General features: G+C 34.8%; 1 protein-coding gene across 2 annotated transcripts in view; it reads left to right on the top strand.

Moving 5' to 3' along the window:
- The window catches only part of GLRA3 (glycine receptor alpha 3), a 93,089-nt gene extending 85,088 nt beyond the window's left edge, over nt 1-8,001 (top strand). For both annotated transcript variants that reach the window (XM_084516775.1, XM_084516774.1), the window contains one exon: nt 602-8,001. In XM_084516775.1, the coding sequence (XP_084372901.1) occupies nt 602-874 (273 nt within the window). In that variant the 3' untranslated portion in view covers nt 875-8,001. The remainder of the gene's footprint in view (nt 1-601) is intronic.
- The last annotated feature ends 14,682 nt before the right edge of the window (nt 8,002-22,683 follow it).

The following is a 22,683-nucleotide window of genomic DNA, read 5'->3' as shown; positions in this document are numbered from 1 at the left end:
CTAAAGTAAGACACTTTATATACTATTCTGCTTATCTGAAATACAGGGCACAGTAGAATGAAGGCATATGAGTAAGATTAACTAACATACAAAATCAAACAGGCAGAATTCTCACCAATATTAACTTGAATATTGTTACTACTTGTATCGCTAAAGGCCATCCCATATTGTCAAGCAACATACAGAGCTAATGGCTGTTGCATGAAAGACCGATGTGAAACTTGCCCAGCTGAAGATCGCAGATGTTTACTGTAAATGGGGAAAATGAAAACCAATCAGAATAAATCAGAAGTTGGGTGTTGATTACCATTAGTTTCCTAAGCTAGTAAACCAGTTTACTAAGCTTTGTCTTTTCTCTAAATAGATTATGGAGTCTATAAACAAGTAGAAAAATTCTGGGCTTTTTAAATCTGATGATGTATTTTCACAGACACTTTGATAAGGCTGACATTTCAACCAGTTAAAATAAAAAGGAGGTTCAAAAAGTCACCGTGCTAAAGGTGCAATACCTTGTTGGTTGCAATACCATGGTTGGTACAATTTCTGTAAAAAAATAATCTGTAAAAAAGCTTGCCTTTTTTTTTTTTTTTTTTTACAACAGGATGATGATGTACGGGAAAGCCAATTCAGTTTTACAGCAGCATATGGAGTGGGGCCATGTCTGCAAGCAAAAGACGGAGTGACACAGAAGGGGCCTAATAATCCTGCTCAAACTGCACCAAAGAGCCCCGATGAGATGAGAAAGGTATTCATCGACCGAGCCAAGAAGATAGACACAATTTCCAGAGCTTGTTTCCCACTAGCCTTTCTGATTTTCAATATTTTTTACTGGGTAATTTACAAAATCATTAGGCATGAAGACATTCACCAATAACAAGATTAAGGTTTGCAGTCCATACAGATCCTGCCATGACCAACAGGAGGCCTTCTGTTAGAAACGTGTAAGTGAGGAGCAATTGGGAGGCCTAAAAACACTGGGTGGGGGGAAAGATCCTGCATGGATTGCAATACCCAGACAGAGTGGAATGGAAGACTGACAGCAGAGAAGATACATCTGCTGCTGCAAACATTCTGTGTCAAATTAAATATTAACAACTCATTGTAAATCACTCTCTACTGAAGCGTGTTTATACTTACTGTTACATAGTGGTATAACTGTACTCTTTGATGTTCCTTACTTTTTTTTTTTTTTTTTTTTTTTTTAATTCTGGTGCATAAAAAAAAAAAAAAAAAGAAAAAGAAAGAAATATCCAGCATACTCTAGGTAAAATCCCACCTTTATTTCAATTTTAAAACATAATGAAACATTACTTATTTTAATTTAGATTTTTAAGGACTTGTCTTAAGGACAGGACCTGAGGTATTACAATGAGCACAGTTGGCACATTTAACTTGTATAATTTATTCAATAAATTTCATATTATCAATCCCCTGGAAAGTGTGTGTTGAAATAATCTCAGCCAGCACAAGGTATTTACAGTTTAATAGTCTGCTTATCACATGGAAAATATACCAACATTTGCAAAGTGTTGATTCCTCTAAAGGACTTTTTCTTTCTTGTAATTACCTAAACTTTAATAATTGAATCTTTTTTAAATCCTTTTTATATATTGTTTTTTTCTTAATTGATAAAACTCGTACAGCATTAGAGATAGACAAACTACATCAAAATTTTGCAATGCTTTATATTGATGCAGTACAAAGAGATCTTGAACCAAAACTAAAAGCTGTTTCAACTGAAATATTAGGAGAATGGGTACGCCACTGTTTATTGATATAGTGTTACATATTTTATAGGAGGTTGAATTTAAGAGTGCATCAAGTTTTCTGTAGCATTCTTTGAAGTATATTTATATGATTTAGATATTGGTTAAGAAGTACTTAGAAAAATGTGACTCTTCTGAAATATGAAAAAGGATCTGAATGGTCTTTCACATTTATTGCACTTCATATAATAAATAGGATAAAAACTGTTAGAACTCAGAGGCATTTTCCCTCTTTATTATTAAATAAGTCACTTTTTTTTTTTTTTTTGGATTATAACACGATAGATCTCATTTATGACATAGCTTGCAGGCAAGTGTTTACTCTTGCCAATCTTCTCCATTGAAAAACAAAAACATGCTAAGATATAAATCTCATATTTAGAGTTACTCATTACTTTAAGTCCAGTAGCTGAGGCTGTTTCTCATTGCAAAATATTTTTGTTTTGAATGTGTTTTAAATTTTTGCTTTTGTTATTGCTTAGAATGTGTATACAAAAGCAAAATACAGCTGGAGGCAAACATCTGGTGCACTGCCAAAGGCACGCTGAATATGAAGTAATAGAAGCAATATAACTCCACACTGAGGATTATAACATAGCAACCTTGGGTTTGGATGTGTTTGTTATTGTTTTCCTCCAAGGATTAGTTAGGGAGATTCTAAAATAGTAGCTCTCAGATTTTGTTCAGCTGTTTCAGAAAGATGTATACTCCTCCAATATTTTTAAAAGAGTATTATTTTTTATAGTTGTGCTTCATTTATGATCTGAAATTAATTCAATTAACTTTAAACAATTATTATTTGGTGAGGTGTTTTGTTTTCTTTTTTATTTCTTTATGTGCATGTTCCAAAAAAATCCTGTTCATTTACAAATATGGGTGCTGATCCATGAACTAATGGCTGACATTTCAGTTGGCTTATATTTCTTTCTTTTAAATTGTCATAAACTATCTGATATGAAAAGGGATGTTAATTTATTTCTGCTACCAGTGAAGTCAGTATTTTTTAAGGGCTGTTTGAAGTACTGGACTCATAATCAAAAGGCAATTAAAAAAAAAAAAAAAAGCATTATTTAGCAGGCTTATCTTTTTTTTTTTTTTTTTTCCCCTCTAGAACAGCTGACTTCTGTTCCATAAAGAATTCTTAATTGGAGAGATAAGTGCATAAGTAATGCTGGCCAGAATAACTCCTAGTTATTCTAGTTTCTAATGCCTGGTTCACATTGTCTCTTTTCCAATCACTCCATAGTCTGCTGCTCTTGCACATGTAGCACTACCTTATTTTGAAAATGTTAACTAATTTGAGTAATGCAGAACTTAACAAATTTAGCCCTGATTTCTTTCTCCCCTTTTTAGGGCTGAAAAAATCTGTGCTTTCATACAGGAAATTTTGAGAGCGATAAAAGAGAGATTGGATTACAACACTGACAAAACATGAGTCAAAAGGAATGTAGAACTGTTTAGCAAGAAGGACAATTTCCTTGCAGTGAGGAGGAATAACCCTTGTGTCATATTTCTCTTTGACTGGAGCACGCTAATCTAAGAAAAAAATAGAGCATATATATACACAACAAAAAAAACATAAGACTACATTATAATTTTCTAACCTCCCCAATGGATTGTTACCTATATATTCTATTTTAAAGAAATGAGACCTGTAGATGTCTGACAGTAGATGGCTGACTAGATAGTGCCTAGTGTTGTGTCATCTTTTCAGTCATGAAGCATGAGGAGAGGAAAGAAGAAAATGGCCTTATTTCTTCCCTCTAAAAAGAAAGAATTCTGGACAGTGCAAAGAATAAAAAGAGATGCCTTCCTTTATGTAGCCCTTTCATAGGCCATTACATAGGGAAGCTGAGCATTCCCTACCTCTATAAAGAAGATTTTCATATAATGTTCAGTCTTCTAACAAGGTATATTGAAAATAAAGAGATTTAAATATTTAAACCATTTAAACTCTACAGTATTGGTGAAACTTCTTCTTCTTTTTTTTTTTTTTTTTAATTATTATTATTATTTAGTAATCAGTTAATACCCAAAGTATTTCAAACAGAGGGGGAAAGTAAAAATGGTTCCATAATGATGTTTTCAAATGTACAGAACATTTGGCATATCATCCTGCTGTTCTAAGGTAAGTAAATGTTTTCCACTTTGATGTAATTGAACCAAGGTCTTTCCTGTGCTGATGGTTTTGAATTATTTTTTTCTGGAATCATAACATTTGCCAAGGTAACAGAAGGCTCTGCAGTCCACTAAATAATGTGTTTATCAAAAGAAATTTAAACTTCATTATGATTATACCTAAATTATTTAGTATAAAGTCACATGGCAAAGAAAGAGAGAAATGTCAGTCGAGATTCTAAGAAAACTCAAGGTGAGAATGTCTACTTATTCACCACTGACTATGGGAAAAGCCTAAAAATGCCAATAGGCATGCCAGCCCTCTATACAAAGCTGGAACCAACAGTTACCGTCATCAGTTAAAATTAGTGTGGGAGCTGATTCTTTTGTAACTGTACAGTAAAATAGCAGGGAATTAGATTACAAAGGGGCAAGAATGGAAAGCGGTATTTATCTGGCTGTAGTCTAATACAATCCTGCAAAAGAAATAGTGGAGAGGCAGAAACAGAATCAAGGAAATGATACTTAAAGGAGTATCTAGTAGAGGAGTATCTATCTAGTAGGTCTTCTACATCTAAAATAGACCACATTCATCAGGCTGAAGTAGATAGCTACCTCATCTCACTATAACTAAACCTAGTCTCTCCAGAGTAAAGGCCCTTAGCAAAGCCATAAAAGAAGGCTTCCTGTACGCACAACCCCTACAGGCAACAGCCAACACAGCTTTGCCCCTGGCAATTATTCACAATAAGTACAGACTCTGCACTGTTCAGGTCATATTTCTGTGGACTCTATAGACTAACTCTATTTTTCAAAAATAAAATAGTGGCTCTAGAATATCCATGCAATGCAATGAAATCAGAGGGGAAAAAAAAATGAGGATTTGGAGGAATGCCACAGCTAAAGAGCTGGCACCGGTCACCAAAAAGGGGAAAGAAGGAATTATGAAGCCTCCATTACCCATAGGTATACTACTACAGGTGGAAGCAGTAGCTGTATAGGGCAAGGACTTATGCAATGTATTTCTTCTCATGGGATAGTAGTTTCTACCTGTGCAGATGGAGAAGTGATTTCCACGCCATATGCTTTCTTAATGGAAAGATGAGCAGAGCAGGAAGGTACATGAGAAAAACCTGGGCTGTACATAGCATAACAGACAGAGAGAAAGCCAGAGTATTTGGAATTTCACGTGACTGTCTTTTCTTCCTGTACAGGAAGAAATGTGGCCAAAACCATCTTCCCCTTAGTAAGGCCAGAAACTTCATGTCCTTGAGAGGGGATAAGAAAGGTCCCACAGAGGTGGAATAGATATACTCAGCTACCACAGGCCTCAACTAGTGACCTACGTTACCAAACTCCTGCTTAAATTCCACATAGAAAAATGTATTTTTTTTTTCTAAAACTATATCCAAATATCAGCAAAATAGATTTACATAGAGCGTTGGCTTTTTTGTCTATAACGGTAATAAAGTAGGGGAGGCTTGAGGGAGAAAGGAAAGAAGGGATAATAGTGTTTTGTTATTACAATTTAGCTATTTGAACATCAAAATAAAGCACATTTTTTTCTTTCAATGAGTTTTGACAGCAAGCACTATTATTTAAGCAGGTTAGTGGAATTCAGGAAGAACATGGGATTTAATTATCACTTCAGTTCAATAACATAATGGTTTTCTTTTGATTCTTTTTATTAGAGTTGATTCCACAACTTTTTTATAAACTATTTTATAAAGAATCCTTTGTGATGTGTGAGAGGTGATTCTCCTTAATCACTAGAAAGTCATATATTTAGATGTGCACTTTACATTTAAGGAATGAGGTATTGTTTCCACTTTGTATTATAACCTGTTAGAGAATTGTAGGTTGATACTGTAGATAGAAACAGAATAAGATAAACTGTATAAAACCTTATATTTTTAACAGTAGGGAAAGTCTTCCTTAAACTTAAATAAATAAATAAATAAATGTATTATTTTTAGCAATAATTTTATATTAGAAATGAAATTATTTATACAGTTCCCAGCCCAAGCTGAGATACTTAGTTGCAAAAAGTAAATATATTTTATGTGCAACTTCTGCTCTCCTTTGAGCTATAATAGGAATTAATCCAATCCAACAGAGCAGAATTTGGCCTTATACTGTGAAATTGCTGAATGAGCTATTAATTCTTGCAGTACCCCTGTAAGGTAGTAAAATAACTTTATCCACATCTCACTGTACAATCAAATGGCTATTTAGATAAGAACAATATCAGACCATCATGGCTTTTGTCCTTTTTGAGACAACTAAGAAGTAAAACTATTAATTGCAAACTAAGCCACTTGTTAATAATAAAATAGGTATTCTATTTTTCAGTGGTTATGGAAAAGGTGCCTTCAGGCAACACACGTCACCTATAGAAGTTACTGAAATGTTATCAGTTTGGAAGGCTTGTGGAAGCAGGTTAGATTGCTAGAAGCAGTGGGTTAAATGCCAGGAAAATGTTGGCTCATCCTGTATTCTTGACTTTCTTAAATATTACTGCACTTCTTCACTTTCATCTTTGTGAAATATGCAAGAAACTTTTCTTATGTTTGTATTTTTAGTGTTTGGCAAAGTGATGTTAATGGATGAAATGGACTAATAGCAACTGATGTTCCATGAATGTGTAATTGTGAGCTGTATAAAAAAAGAAATTGTGCCATAAGCTTTTGACCTAAAGTTTTAACATAATATACAGTATTTTGTGTGTTCGTGATCCCAGCTTTTTAAAGGCTAAAAAAAAAAATTTTAAAAAAGTAATGTATTAATAACTTGTCTGTGAGTTTTAAACATATTTTCCTGTCAATTCTGTCTAGATAACATTCACTGGCAATTTCATCTCAAAGTACTTCCTTTTTAGTAAAAATCGGTAAATGTGTTGTGCATGGATTTGATTAAAGTCCTTTTTATTGTATTTCAGTATCATATTGCACTTAAACTGATATTCTCTGCAGATGGGAATCTTAAAACGTGAAATTTATGGTGTCACACATGTTATTATATATATTTTCCTCAAAAATAATAAACAACTTCTTTTCATAAACCATGCAATGTGTTTAAAGTCACAAGAAGGACTATCAATACCACTGGGGAAAAAAATGCAATTCTCACCAGTAGTAAAGGTGAATTACCGTTTAAATGTTTTGGTATTAAAAACTTTAGAGAGAAGGTACAGATTAAGTTAGATGCCTTAAATTCAGATTAAGCTCCAAAATACTGAATTAATTAAATACACAAAAAGGTGTTTTCAGGGAGCATGGCAGGCATTGAATTAGGAGTTTGATTTTTCAAGTCTTCCTTTACAGTGAATGGAGAGAAAGTGGTCTCTCCAGAATACAGGCAGAGAATGGGTTCCTGTTCTAAAAAAAAAAAAAAAAAAAAAAAAGTGAAAGGGAAAGTTGTCTTGATAAATACCTACTGAAATAGTTACAGCCATTCCAAAATGGCCGTGCTTACCTTATTATCAGAAAGGCTAAGTATTTTGCTTGTAGCAAAATACCCTGAAGGTCCTGATGGGCCCACTGTTAGATCTGTAGCAGATCTTTTTTGATAGAAAAATATTTCAAGAAAACTCAAGTGAGGATGCATCAGAAGTCTTTTGAGAACATCTTCATTTCTGCTAATCTAATTATAGCAGTATTTACAAAGAACGTTAAAAATGTTTGTCTCAGTAACAGCCATACATCAGTGTGATGCTACATAGGCTAGAAGTCTTCAGCAGCCTCAGGGCAGATGTTTTGCCCTGCCCACCCAATATGACAAAGTGCAACATCAGTTCAACATTTTGTTATTAGGATATGTTCACAAGCAACAATATTATAAAACTAATACAGTAGTAACTGTTTTCATGCTGAGGTGTACAGCATATCAGGTGTGCAACAAGCAATTAAACAAGAAAGTAACAGCCAGGTAATACAATGGAGAGTCAAATACAGAAGTAACAGATCTTAAAGAGACCAATATGTGATTGTGTTGTGTAAACTGTTCTGCCCTTTCAACACAGAAATCTGGAAAAATGAGTCTTGAACATCTTCTTTTTCATGTCTGCATATTTATAGCTACCTAATTATGTTAGAAATAAAACAAGAATTTAATTTCATATGGTCCATGTAGTCAATTTTATGTATAGTATTGTATTCTCTGTACAAAGGTGGGATCTGAGAACTATGTTTGCTTAGATACCATTTTCTTCTGAATTCACACAAGCGTGAAGCGTTTAACAAACTGGAAAACAACTCACCGAAGTCATGAAACTAGAATTAGAGGAAAGAATAATTTTGAAAAATAAATCAAACTTTTTCAAAAATTGAATAACATATTTCCAAACCTTTAATAAACATATATGTATATACGTACTGTGTGTACAAATATATATGTATATATTTATTGACAGCAAATAAATGTTTCAACATTTACCTCACAGAAGCAGAAAATCACAGAATGGTTGAAGTTGGAAAGGACCTCTGGAGGTCATCTTGTCTAAACCCCTTGTTCAAGCAGGACCACCTAGAGCAGGTTGCCCAGGACTATGTCCAGGCAGCTTTTGAAGATTTCCAAGTATGGAAACTTCACAGCTTTTCTAGACAACCTGTGCCAGTGCTTGGTGACCTGCACAGTAAAGAAGTGTTTCCTGATGTTCAGAGGGAACTTTCTGTGTTTGCGTTTGTGCACATTGCCTTTTGTCCTGCCACTGGGTTCCACCTGAAAAGAGCTTATACCCTCGCTTCAGATATTTGTACATTTTGTTGAGATAGAATATTGAGATAAAATAGAATCATAGAATATCATAGAATAGAATCATAGAATATCCTGAGTTGGAAGGGACCCTTAAGGATCATCAAGTCCAACTCTTGACACCGCACAGGTCTACCCAAAAGTTCAGACCATGTGACTAAGTGCACAGTCCAATCTCTTCTTAAATTCAGACAGGCTTGGTGCAGTGACCACTTCCCTGGGGAGCCTGTTCCAGTGTGCAACCACCCTCTCTGTGAAGAACCCCCTCCTGATGTCAAGCCTGAATTTCCCCTGCCTCAGCTTAACCCCGTTCCCGCAGGTCCTGTCACTGGTGTTAATGGAGAAAAGGTCTCCTGCCTCTCGACACCCCCTTACGAGGAAGTTGTAGACTGTGATGAGGTCTCCCCTCAGCCTCCTCTTCTCCAGGCTGAACAGGCCCAGTGACCTCAGCCGTTCTTCGTACGTCTTCCCCTCCAGGCCTTTCACCATCTTCGTAGCCCTCCTCTGGACACTTTCCAACAGTTTCATGTCCTTTTTATACTGTGGTGCCCAGAACTGCACACAGTACTCGAGGTGAGGCCGCACCAGAGCAGATCCCCACTTCTCTGTTGAGATCACCACTTCTCTTCTCCAGGGTGAAAAGGCAGAGCTGGCCCAGCCTTTCCTCATAGGAGAGGAGCATCTGTCCCTTATTCAAAGTAGTGGCCTGTTGCTTAGTCCATGTAGTGGCCTGTAGACTTAGTCCAGTGTCTCCACTGGGGTGCTCAAAAAAAACCTGTTGGCATCACTCCTCCTAATGCAGCCCAGGATTTCATTAGTCGTCTTTGCCACAAAGTGGCAAAGTCTTTGCTCATGTTCATTTTGGTGCCCAACAGCACTCCCAGACCCTTTTCTGCAAAGCTGCTTTCCAGCTGGGTGGCTCTCAGCAGATACTAATGTATGGGGTTGGTCTTCCCAGGTGGAGGATTTTGCACTTCCATTTATAATACTGAAAAACATTTTTCCTGTAAACCTAGCCTCTATTTAACCAATATCCATTTAAAATCTCTACTGAAGCAATGAGCTCAGCTTGAAACACATTTATTTCATGTTTTAATTCCTCTATTAATGAGCTAAATAGCACAGATGACCTATTTTGAAAAAGTGTGTTACTTTATGTATATTTAGCCCTCTATAGAGCTGTTCTCATTAGGCATGTTCAGTAGACAGAGAAGACATTCAAAAATATATATATATTTTTAAAAGCACATAAAGAGTATGAAAGCATGAAGAGTAAGATGTCATGGAGCTATATTAGAACAGAGTGAGTCCATATAGTACTAGAATGAGCCTGAACTTACTTATAGTAAGAGAATATTGGAAAATCTTATTTCAATTTCATTTCTTAGGAAACTATAAATTGAACCACAAGATGGCTCCCTTCCATACGAATTGAGAGATGACACAGGTGTTTGCGTTTGTTGTTGTTTTTTTTTTGTTTGTTTGTTTGTTTGTTTGTTTTTTCAACAGAATACATTTAGCAGAATGAATGCTTCTGTAGAAACTCCAAACAATGACATTCATTATTAAGAAGGAAAATTATACAGGGTAAGCACTATTCACACTTCATTTAAAAAGCGATGTAAACTTTTTGAGGTGATGCTGTCTCAGAAATAAAAATAACTGTTTTGGTAATTTCTTAGGGCCAGAGCCCAAGGGTTTATGTCTAAATTTACATATGAATATGTAATTATATGTGTAGCTGGACATTTAATTAAATAGAAATGGTATTTTAGAACAGAAACTAGAGATATACTTTTTTAAAGTATCTGTTGATTTTCAACTACTTATTGCTAAAAATGATTTTGTTACATGAGAAATGAATGGCTACCCAGTTTTTAAAGATGTCTTAAAAATATATATATATATATCAATAATTAACATTCTTCTATCAAATTCATTAAACTTAGAAAGTCTTTGGAGTAGATTCCCCATGTTACAGTGCACAGAGGACAGTTGCGGCTACAGGTACAAATATATATTGTTGTTCGCTAAACGTATCAGATATTCTACTTCAGGTGCATCACCACCTATCTTACTTTAGCTTCATCCTTTCACATACCTACTGAACAGTAGCAAAAGCACCCTGAACTTTGATCTCAAATGATACTTAAGACACTAGATTAGATAGATACCACAGAATAGCTGTAGGCTTGAAAAGGCACTGTTGTGTGCCAGTAACACCCATTTCTTGTTTGTCCTTAATTTCTCAAAAGAGTCCAACATGTACCTTCTTTCATGTTTTAGATCACGATTAGGACCATGATGAAGGTTATTAACTTGGGATCTAATGCTAGTTAATGAATTGTCTGCCAAAAGTAGTATTTAAAAAGAAAGATGCATTTAAAGTTCATAGAAGGATTCATAACTTTCAAATCAATGAATACTGAATTTACTATAGACCTTTTTTTTTCCCCTGGCTTTGCAGGCTCTCCTGAAAAATGACTCAACTGAATTATTTTGATGTAACAGCCATATTTACTATATTTACTACATATCTACTCCATATTTAACTGTATTGTCATTAAAAGAAGCTCAGTAAAAATGAAACAAGAACAGCATATCTCAGTTCAATGGGAAAACCTGTCAGTTTTATACAAACATGGTCAGACTAATAGAGAAATGTTATATCACCATATAGTTTTGACAAAATCGCTTTGAAAACACTTTCAAAAGTGTTCTAGCCCCTTTTCAGTAGTCTCAGACTTAAGGCTTCTAAATAGCAGAACTTGAATTTTGTTGTTTCAAATATTAAACCAAGTAACTTATTTTGGGAAAAGTTTTGGAGTAATACTAAAACAGGATGTGTACAAGCCTGTAATTAAATTCTATCAGAATTTACAAAATTTACTTATTCCTTTCCTGGTTTCTCCTGAGAAACCAGGCACAGTTGCTTTGAGATGCCCAAAAGGAATGATGGAAAAAAATTGTAAACACTCAGAAAATCCTATATGCTATCTTTTCCTGTCCCCCTTCATAATCTCTCCTGAACTTGTACTAGCTGTCATACAGCTCTACCACATTTTTTAATGCTTAAGAGACAGCTAGCTATAGGGTAAATGCAAGGCAGAGCCAGTATTTTCTCATCTGTGAATTTTTATAAAGTTACTTAACCTTCTTTAATGCCCTTTTGCCACTAGGGTTTACTTGCCATTAGGGCTTATCTTTATATATGGCTGGGTTGTAATAATGCTTCCCGTTGGAGCCGTTCCCCTCTCCCTGCTGCAGAAGGCAGAGGGGGCTCTGTCCTTTCCCCGGGGTGAAGGAGGATGAAAAGAGCAAAAGAGAAAATTTCCACTAATTATGTTACAGGAAACTGACCCTTTGGTGCAGAACTGCAAGGGCAGATTTTTTTTTTTTTTTAATTAAAAAAAAATCTAGTGGCCAACAGGTCAAAGGAGGTGATCCTCCCCCTCTACTCTGCCCTGGTCAGGCCTCACCTAGAGTACTGTGTCCAGTTCTGGGCTCACCAGTACAAGAAAGACAGGAATCTCCTGGAAAGAGTCCAGTGGAGGGCCTCAAAGATGATATGGGGCCTGGAGCATCTTCCCTATGAAGAAAGGCTGAGAGACCTGGTTCAGCCTAGAGAAGAGAAAACTTAGAAGGGATCTCCTCAGTGTATATAAATATTTGAGGGGTGGGGGACAGAAGGATGTAGCCAACCTCTTCTCAGTGCTTTGTGGGGATAGGACAAGGGGCAATGGCTGCAAGTTAGAGCACAGGAAGTTCCGCACTGACATGCGAAAGAACTTCTTCATGGTGAGGGTGACAGAGCATTGAAACAGGATGCCTAGGGAGGTTGTGGAGTCTCCTTCTCTGGAGATATTCAAAGCCTGTCTGGACACCTACCTGGGCAACCTCCTCTGAGGAACCTGCTTTGGCAGGGAGGTTGGACCTGATGATCTTTCGAGGTCCCTTCCAACCCCTACAGTTCTATGATTCTGTGATTCTGAGATTCTTTAAAATTAAAGTAGAATATTTTACTTGCAGCAATGCAATACATACATATCCTGTATGTTTCTTTTGGCATGTTCAAAGCCATTCAAAACAAAAATATTTTTTCCATTGTGATAGAAATTGTTAGCGTTTTCCATTACTTGTTCCATGTATAACAGTTTTCTAATTCAGGGTCTAATTTAAGTCCTAGATAGTATCCAACTTGCTGTGTGTTTGTTTGCCCCATGATTTCTACATACATTGGTAACAAGTTACATATGCATCATAGTTTAGCAGCTGCAGATAGAGCAGATCTATTTGTGTTGACAAAAATGAGTGGTGTTTAACTTCACAAGCTCTGTTTACATACTCTTCATGAACAAAAGAGGGTAAAATGTTATTCTGTCATTGATTTTAGGACAAGACTATCTTACCACAGCACAATCTAATTACCATGAAAGCAAGTGGCAAAACTCAGCCAAAGGAAAATGATCCTTCAAACTTTTATTTGCAGCTTTCTTACCTCTGTTGGTGCCTTGCACTTGCCCACCCGCATGTTCCAGATCAAACAGAGCTTGTAGCAGGAATGAGGACAAACTTCAAGAAATGTATTGTAAGACACCGGCATTACTGAAGTGTTGTAAATGGTCTGTTAATTTTTATATTCCCAACAGAGCATTCACTTGGTACTTTGGGTACCAAAGTACCCAAATAGGTGCACTAGGATGCAGAAAGATTTCCACAGGATTCCCACAGGATTGCTCACCCACCAGGATATTTTTACAAAATTATATGAAAAATATGTTACAAATTCATGGTTTTGCCATTTTACTTTTCAAATAGCATCTCAGACGATCTCAAATGTTTTTAAAACAAGCACTACCAGAGGAGCATGCTGATAGGCTTGCTTTTAGCCCCTATATAAAAGTACAGAAAAGTAGCATAGCAAAATAGATCAATTTTTTACCTGTTATTTAACCTAACCGAGGGAAAAAAGGCTAACAAGTAATTACCATGTGAAGTTTGTCACAAATATTTGAGAAGAAAACTTTTAACAAGGTAACAGGCAATTAAATTTGGCTTATTCTTAGAATAAGAGTATCAGTAATGTTTCTGAGCCCTGCTAGTTTCATGACTATTTGAGAACTCTGAACTGGCTTCCTAATACCACCTGAGTGAGAAAATCATGGAGGATATTAAAACTTTACGAATGTTACTAACTATGCATCCAATGGTAACCTATATAAGCCTCCTGTGAAAAAAAAAAAAAAAAAAAGATGCAAACAGTTCTCCAAAATGTCTAGTCAATAGTTTAAGGTCAGTGAGTGACAGAGTTCATTCTGATGTTGCAATGCTCCAAACTTATTATCCTTGATACCATTTTAGTGGCTGGAGTTTCTGTGAATCTGGTCTGAACAAGAATTTGCTGTCAAGCCTGCTTGGGTAGTTCCCAATAGCCCTGTTCTATGGGTCTGCAGTCAATGGAAAAATATCTAAGGAAATTGGATCAGGCTGACCTACCTGCTTATAAAAGGCAGCGGTTATATATCTAATTTCAGCTGGAAGTTAATTATTACTTTTCCAAAGGAAATTGAATCACCACCTTTGACATTATCATTCTGAAAATTTTCAGTTTGCATCAGACCTTAAACAAATGTTCTCAACTAAGGGAATTAAGCAAACTATGAGTCTTTTCCACTGTTTAATTGTTGTGTGCCCACAAGTTAGTCAGATATTTTAAAATACTCTCTTCATAAAAATAATGTGCAACAGATTTTAAACCAACATTGAACATCTGAACCCAGCTTGAACATCTGTAAAATATGCTTGCCATCGTAACTCTAAATTATGCTGCAATCCAGCCTTCCTCTGTCTGAAGTGGAAATATGTCTGACTTCAGCAGTGGCTGGGAGAGGCTTCATAAGCCTCATTATTCTCATAATTCTAAGTTCTTATTCGACTCATATGTGTGCAATTTCAATAATTTCAATCATAATACATTTTAAATAGTAAAATAAACTTGTAAAATAGCAATTACGCAACATCCAGAAACATTAAATAATCCTCTTTTTATTGTACAACTCTTCATGCCTTCTTCTATCACCCATTGTTTTTTTTTTTCTGTTTTGTTTTGTTTTGGTAAACATGGAAATGCTCTGTGTGATTTTGTTTGTACTGTTTATATCCAGGCAAAAAATAAACAGCATAGGAGTTGAAACAAGGAAAGCAACACTTAAATCTCTTAGCCTTAGATATCATGTTACAACCTGAGCATTATAGAAAAAGATTTCTAAATTTATTTTTGTTCATCCTATTTTAGAGATCTTCTACAACTATTTCCAATGGTTTATTACTTTTCTTCCATTTCTGCTTGAAAGTCTAGATTGAAATTTTCTCTATCAGCATTTTCAATCTATCAGAGGGCAGCAGGTCATGCCTTTGAGATCCCTGGAGAGTAATTTTTATTAAAAACAGACCTTGTTAAATCCCTTGTGGAAGGAAGAGGACTCTTTCAGAATCTGGATATCTCCTCCAAACAGGCATACCAAGCAGTCTCTATCACTGCACTAAGTCCAAACACATAAACTGTATCCCTGGAGCTTCTGTGTTGATAGGAACATATCTTTGATCAGATTTTACCGGAGCTCATGGAAGAGAGGGAAAAAACTTGTAGAAGAAATTAAACAGATTTTTCTTGTATTTTCCCTGCTGAAGAACCACTTTTGGGTGTTGTTGCACTTTCCCAAAAAAAAAAGGCAAAACCTGGGAGACCTCCTTCTCTATTAGCTCTTCTATAGTCTGCTTCTACTTGACATGTATGAGATTTCTAGCCATTTAATGGCATTATTATAATAACTCTAACATTATCTAGACTGGCAAAAAGATTAATTTGGCAGATTTACCATTCCATAAATGGATTTTGGAAAGGAAGCAGTCTCCTGATGCATTTCTCTTGTGAGATAGTTGATTCAAAATAGAAAATGGGTAAAAGAAAAATGAGTAGATGCATTTCCAGTCTTTTTGTCCATAGAAGTAGAGCCATAGAAATTAATTAGTCTTGAGCAGCTAATTTGAATTCTAATCCGGCTAGCCAGACTTCATGGCTGCATTTACATAGTTCTGAAGGCAGCAGAATCAAAACAAACAGAAGTGTTTATTCAACAAGAACATGTAATTAACTCCATTCTGAGATCATATAATGAAAATCACATCTTACTTGTGGAGAAGAACAATCTAAGATGCAGAGATTAGTGTGATTTACAGAATGATCATAAAGATATGAAATGAATCTCTTCATATTGCACGCATAGTGCTGTGACAGTGCTGCAATAGTTCTGTGAATATTTAGTGTGTTCTTACAGAAAAAAAAAAAATAATAATAACCACAAAAGATGAAGAAACAAATTATCTATTTTTCGTATTTCTCCAGGATGACTCCCATTAACTAACTGGAATTTTAGAAGAGTAAGAGAGGATAACTTGGGCCCCATTCCAATCTCAAAAATAACAGTACCTGTCAGATTTAGGGCAACATCTCTAGTATGGATACCGAACAAGCACATTAGGTGGCTTTAAGTCTTGTTCCCTGTTGTGTTTCTCTCAATGGCTTCATGATTTTTGCATATTAGCTGCACAGTAGCAGATGGTAGGTACAGACTCAATCTTCACAAGACTCATATTCTCCAAAGCATCATGGAATTATACTCAACTTCCCCTGAAGACGAAACCTTATTTCAAAGGACAAAAGGACAGAGCTATTCTGGGAGACTGAAAGTAGCAATCTTTCTCATGGTAGCCATTGAGCCCTGACCTCTTCAGTCAAGCTAGGTAGGACCTGTCTCTCTGAGAACATTTACAATTTGAATAGTCTTCAGTGCAAGACAGAACTGAGATCTCCTTTGTTTTTTTCCATCCCACAAGTAATTGCTTTTTCTACTGCAGCTCAGCTCTCTCTATCAAAAGTTTCTTCTGAGAGCCCTTTTGTGTGCTTTGTTAATAAGAGGAAATAACATTTTCATGATGATTGAGGATTCTTCCCACAACTGCTGGAATGGACTGTTCATGCACAAAATATTCCCTGACATCCTGGAAAAAGAATCAGCAGGAGGAAGCAGGAATACAGGGGGATGCCCAGTTAGTAGGGCTACTATGAGCCAGGAGGGTCTGCACAAAAACTACTGCTGCACCATACAAAAATACTATGATAACAGTTATCAGTGAATAATCTTGTTATTTTTCCACTGTACATATGAAATTGGAATACTAATATGATATAATACATTAATAATTACTGCTGCTAAAAGCTTATAATCATTCATTATGCCCAGGATCTAAAACATACATGAATTTATAAGTAGAAACATATGGTCCTTCCATTTCTCCCACCCAACTTCTTCCGACCACTGTCTTGCAATAAAACTGCATAAAGCTCATGCAGCACTTAACATACAACCCCCCACCACACACACAGATGCTCTAGCTGTTTTTTAGTTACCTGCTGAAGTACAAAACATTTGAACAGTTATTATTTTGTGTTAAATAGATGTCTGCATAATTGGCTTTCCCATCATTGCATAATACAAAATTTGAAAAAAAATCACCCTGATGGTTGTTTATTTTAACCACATTAAAATTCATGTCAAATGAACAGTTAAAATTTACTAATATTTTTTTCAATTAAATTGAGTACAACTCTAAATTACAATTCATCTTTGTGCATCTAAAATATTCCTTAACTAAAAGTTTAAGTTTAAAAGGAAAAATGGTGTAATACCATTTATCTGAAGCAAAATCATGTATTCATTTGCTTTGTCTAAAATTTGTGTTGTTGTAAGTGAACAAAAAAAACATAGGGGTAGTAACTTTAAGATAGAATGTATGTCTGGATAGACACTTGATAAAGCTGTTTTTAAAGAACTTGAATAATTTCAGCTCCACAGTTCCCTAAGGGTTTATTCCAGGGCTTCATTATTCTTACTCCTACAAGTTTTTCTCAATATCTAACAGAACTCTTTTTTGCAACTTAAGGCCATTATTTCTCATTCCATCTACAACAAAGAAAATGAATTATTCTCTTTCTCTTTGCTAATAGTTTATTTACCACCTTCCTTCTCCACACCATATTCTTTCAGTCTTCTTAGGACAAAAAAAAAAAAAAAAAAAAAAAAAATGGAATTTATTTATTCTTTTCTCATGTATCAAGGTTTCCAGACTTCAAATCACTGTTACTGCTCTCCTCTAGTTGTTTTTCAGCCAGTTCTCCGCCTGTCTTAGAGACCGAAACACAGAGCAAAGTATTCTATCTGAAGCCCTACTATTGCTGAGCAAAGTAGAGGGATTATTTCATATGTTTTGGATAGAGAGTTCTGTTTATACATTTTCCTTTTCACAGCAGCATGCCTCTGTTGATTCACGTTCAGCATGTGTGCCACACTAATCCATACTCCCTTTTCTACATAAATACTAGTCAGTCAATTGTTTTGCTTATTTAAGCAAAACATTTTGCTCACTTCTAGTGTGAAGTGACATGAAAACAATGTAGTTTGAGTCTACTCCAAGAAGAGAGAGGCCCCTTTTAAAATTCCTTCCCCAGCTTCACAAGACTTTTCAAAATGTTTTAAGACTGTGTTGGTAGAATTGTTCCTATCACGCAATAATAATGAAGTATCCTTGTCAAAGCCAAGCTACATACTATTCATATGCTATAATAACAGTGCTTTTAAGGAAGAAAACACAAAAGTTTTGAGTAAATATTAATTTGATGCCATTTTTGCTTTCAGAAAATAAAGAACAGGTTTTTTCATTCCTTCTCTATTCACTACACTCAGAGGCACAAAATTTATCATGGAAGAGGCAGGATTCTGTCACTGCTAGAAAGCTATCTGAATACTTTCAAAAGGAGAAGAGGACTTTCTATTGTTGAATGGAGATTTTCTGTGATAAAAGTTGAAGTTTAGGTGTAATTCCCCAAAGTATTTCAGCTACACAATTGTTACACTACTCAGGGGAGAAAAAAAGATCTGCAAGAACTGTTTAAAGCACTTACACATTTAGAACCAAGTCTTAAAGCAAGGGACACATGTAAAATTGTTTATTTTAAGTGAGACATAAGGGGTCACAGAGGGTCATCAAACTGTAGGGTCAGAGTCCAATAAAAAAAATAAATAAATAGTTATTTTAAAAGTAATTGGACCATACAAAAATTTCAAATAAATTGAGATTACAGGTTTCTCTCAAATGTACTCTCTTGGTTTATTTTTTAAAACTCATTGTTACAGAGAATTATATGGGAAACACAGAGTTAGCAGATAACTGAAAAAGTTATTAAGAATGTCTCCTATGGAATAATTGTATGGAGTTTGTGTTCTGTTGCTGCTAAAGCAACTATGTCATTTCTCTGGAATGACAGTTGAGGTCACAGTAAAACCAAACTTCTGGATTTGTGGAAACAATGCCATCACAACAGACATTACAGGTATATAAAAACTGTGAGTAGCATTGTGTTTCTCAAAGCATGTTCACCTTTCTCTGAATATTTCCATTGACTTTTCTGTGGCTCAACAGCCAAACTTAGAACTTTTTATTCCAGGTTATTAATGTTATAAATAATAAGGAAGAAAAAAAAAAAATAATAAATAAATCCTGAAGAATGCTATCCAAACATCAGGTGATAGAAGTTACATATAATTAGATTTGTTTAAAAAATCCTTTTAATATCAAGTTGATTTATACTGACAATTCTGAATATATTCACCTATTCAGAATTTAGGATAAATTCTGCTGAAGGCTGTTTCTTGGTAAAAGCTAAGCTGTCATTTTATTAGGGATATCTCCTAAGAATATGCATTTTCAGAAGGACATTTTATGCGTCCCTGAGGCCAGAGTTAGGGAACTCCATGCAATTTGTTTTCTTACAGAGGCTAGCTGGTCAGCATTCATTTAGCATCCTAAGAGCTACTTTGCAAGCGCCAAAGAAAGAACAGAGAGTTTACTGTTGCAATAAAAGACTTCAGTGACTATCTATAATAATGATAATATAAAGGTATTATTTGTGACTAGCAATGATGAGAGAGATGCACGTATTATATATATATATATTAAGATATACATTAGGCTTACAGAAGTCTAGGAAACTTGTCATCACCAGATAAAGGTAATATTGGCATTCACATCTCATTAGGGAAAGAACAGGAATACCTGTTCCTAATGAGAAACTTAGATGCTTTAGCCTACTTTCTTGTGAGTATCTAAACACAGTCTTCAGGAGAATCCACATTAAATGGACCTAATTAATTAATGTGATATGACTTACTGCAACTTGGCAATAAAGGTAACATGGATTTTTGGAATAGCTTTCATTCTTTTAGAGATGTTGACAATCAGTATGTAAATTGGTCTTGCAGCCTACATTGCCCGGCATTTTTCTCTCCACACTTTCATCAATCAAAGTGTTCCTGTCCTCCTAGAGCTCCATGGCAGTTTTACTTAGGGAGAGTGGAGAATACTTAAGCAAAGAATATTTTTTCTAAATGTCATATTTTCATTTGGATAGCACTGTTTTAATACAAAGAAATTTTTGCTTTCCCTATTGCAGATACTTTACATTTGCTGTAAATGACTTTCAGCCATAAGCCAGTAAGGGAAGAAAATACAATACCTTTCTAGGATTCTTTCACCATAGTCCCTACAGTTATACTGATGCTATTCCCACAGCTCAGTGTCATTTATGGAAAGACAGCTGGACCTGGTGAGTAGAAAAGCCTTTGTGAAAGGTGGATTCAAGGAATCTGTAATATTGCAAGGGACCTTTAAAGTTATTTTTCACTAAGCTGACCTTAAAGAAGATGTAGTTGAGGTTTTTGAGCTTTTATGTAATTGCAAATGCATAAAATGTAATAAAGTAAAAAAAAAAAAGATCTATATCCTTACAGCTTGGTTTGCAATATTTCTGAGAGCACACCTGCACCCCTTTTTTCCTCATTCCTGTTGCTAAGGAAAATATGGACAGCATCACTACTTAAAGTACATTCTTTTCTGGACTTGCCAAAATATTCAGCATGTCAACAATTACATCTGAGGTTACCAGAACTACTTCAGAGAGCACATGGTGGGGAAGACCTAGATTGTCTTCGAAAATCTTGAAATGTCAGCAGATCCAAATGTCTCCTTGATCTCTATTGATCAAGGAGACATCCTTGAGTATTATTGATCTAATGCTAAGGATTACTCTTATATCATTAAAGACACAGATAATAGACCTGATTCTGATTGTCTTCAATATAGTTATTAGCTGCGTAAAATGTATAAAATTAGTAAAATGAATGTATATATAATACATTATAATATATATATATTATATTATATTATTATTATATTATTATTATATTATTGTATTATATAATATATATAATATATTATATAGTATACAATATATATTATATATATTATATTATATATAATATATATAATATATATAATATATATAATAATTATATATAATATATATAATATATTATATAATACAATAATATAATACATTAATATAATACAATAATATAATGCATACAATAATATAATACATTATATATAATATATATAATATATTATGTATATATAATGTATAAAATTAGTAAAATTAAAATTAGTAAAATTAATTAATGTATAAAATGTGTAAAATTAGCAAAAGGATGCTAATTTTAAAATTGAGAGAGTGCAGTGAAGTATTTCATTTATCAATTGCAAGCTCTTTGGTGTAAGTTGAAGGCTGATTTGATATTAGCTGGCTCAGGTTCACTAGCCCTTCTGTGAGAGGTTTCTTCTGTAAAATATTTTCTAGACAAAAGACATCTATATTAATTGGTGAAGGCAATTTGTTCTTTTGCTTCCTTCTTCCACATTAGTTACACCTCCAATTTCTGAGTGAGAGAGGGAATTCCAGGTTGTGCCCTCTAGGAAGTACAGTAATTAGCAGTGAATAATATACTGAGAATTCAAAGGTGTCAAAAACTCCTTTATTCTCTTCACCTGAATTTATTTTTCTAACAGGGATTTTGTTTTGTACTGTGGTTCATGCCTCATGATATTTATGGTATACTGGAGATATTGAATTACATGACAACATACTATTTCATCAGTGCTATACCTATGGCTAAAAAGAACAAGTCTTTTTCAAAAGTTATGCAGACAGTTTCTTCTGCATAAATTATAAAAATAACATGAAGTCCTACTCCAAGTCAGAGAGTTTCAAACAGTTATCAAAAGCTGCCACAAAAAATTGTATTTGCAATAGTTAAATTTTTAAAAAATATGGAAGAAAGGATGGCCTAGAAAACTGCTGGTTTGCAGTGTTGTCAAAAGCACACATGCATGTAAAGCAGATTCCCTAGAGAGGGAAATTAAAGGCATAAGAATAAGCATAGAGAGTAGGATACATTGAATCATAGAGAAACAAAGATAAATCACATCTAGAGTTCTGATATATTCATTTGATGAGATACTCTTCCAGACAAAGGTGAAGTAGATCTTATCAATCTTGGCTTCATACAGCACTGCCCTACAGATAAGCATTTGTTGAAACAAAAAAAGATATAGCAGGAATACTGTACAGTGAATACCATAGGGCTAGGAAAAAAATGGTGGAGTTTAACAATTTCATCAAAGACCACGGTAAAAATATGTACTGACAAAATTAGCCTTTATCAGAATTACTTGGTAAGTGTTGCCAATATCTATATAACAAGGAACTAAATTATCTTCTGTACCAGAGAAGAAAGGAATAATGGATTTTCATCCAGTAGTATAAAACAAGTTTGCTGTAAACTGGAAGCAGATCAGCTGGAAATGCACAAAAAGAAGGACCTAAGATGATTATAGACTCTAAATTGCCACATGTTGCAGGTGAGAAAAAGGCCAAAAGAATCCTAGGAAACATCAGAAGGTACTCTTTTATAAGGAATAGGTCCCATAGGAACAGTCCTGGAACAGCTCTGAATACGTATATTCAAAAAGCTAAAAGAGGTTCAGAAAAGGAATAGGATTACAAAAATTATATGAAATTTGCCCTTTATATAAG

This window comes from Aythya ferina (assembly GCF_964211825.1).
Source record: "Aythya ferina genome assembly, chromosome: 4".
NCBI classification, from domain to species: domain Eukaryota; kingdom Metazoa; phylum Chordata; class Aves; order Anseriformes; family Anatidae; genus Aythya; species Aythya ferina.
This window is presented reverse-complemented; position numbering and strand designations above follow the sequence as displayed.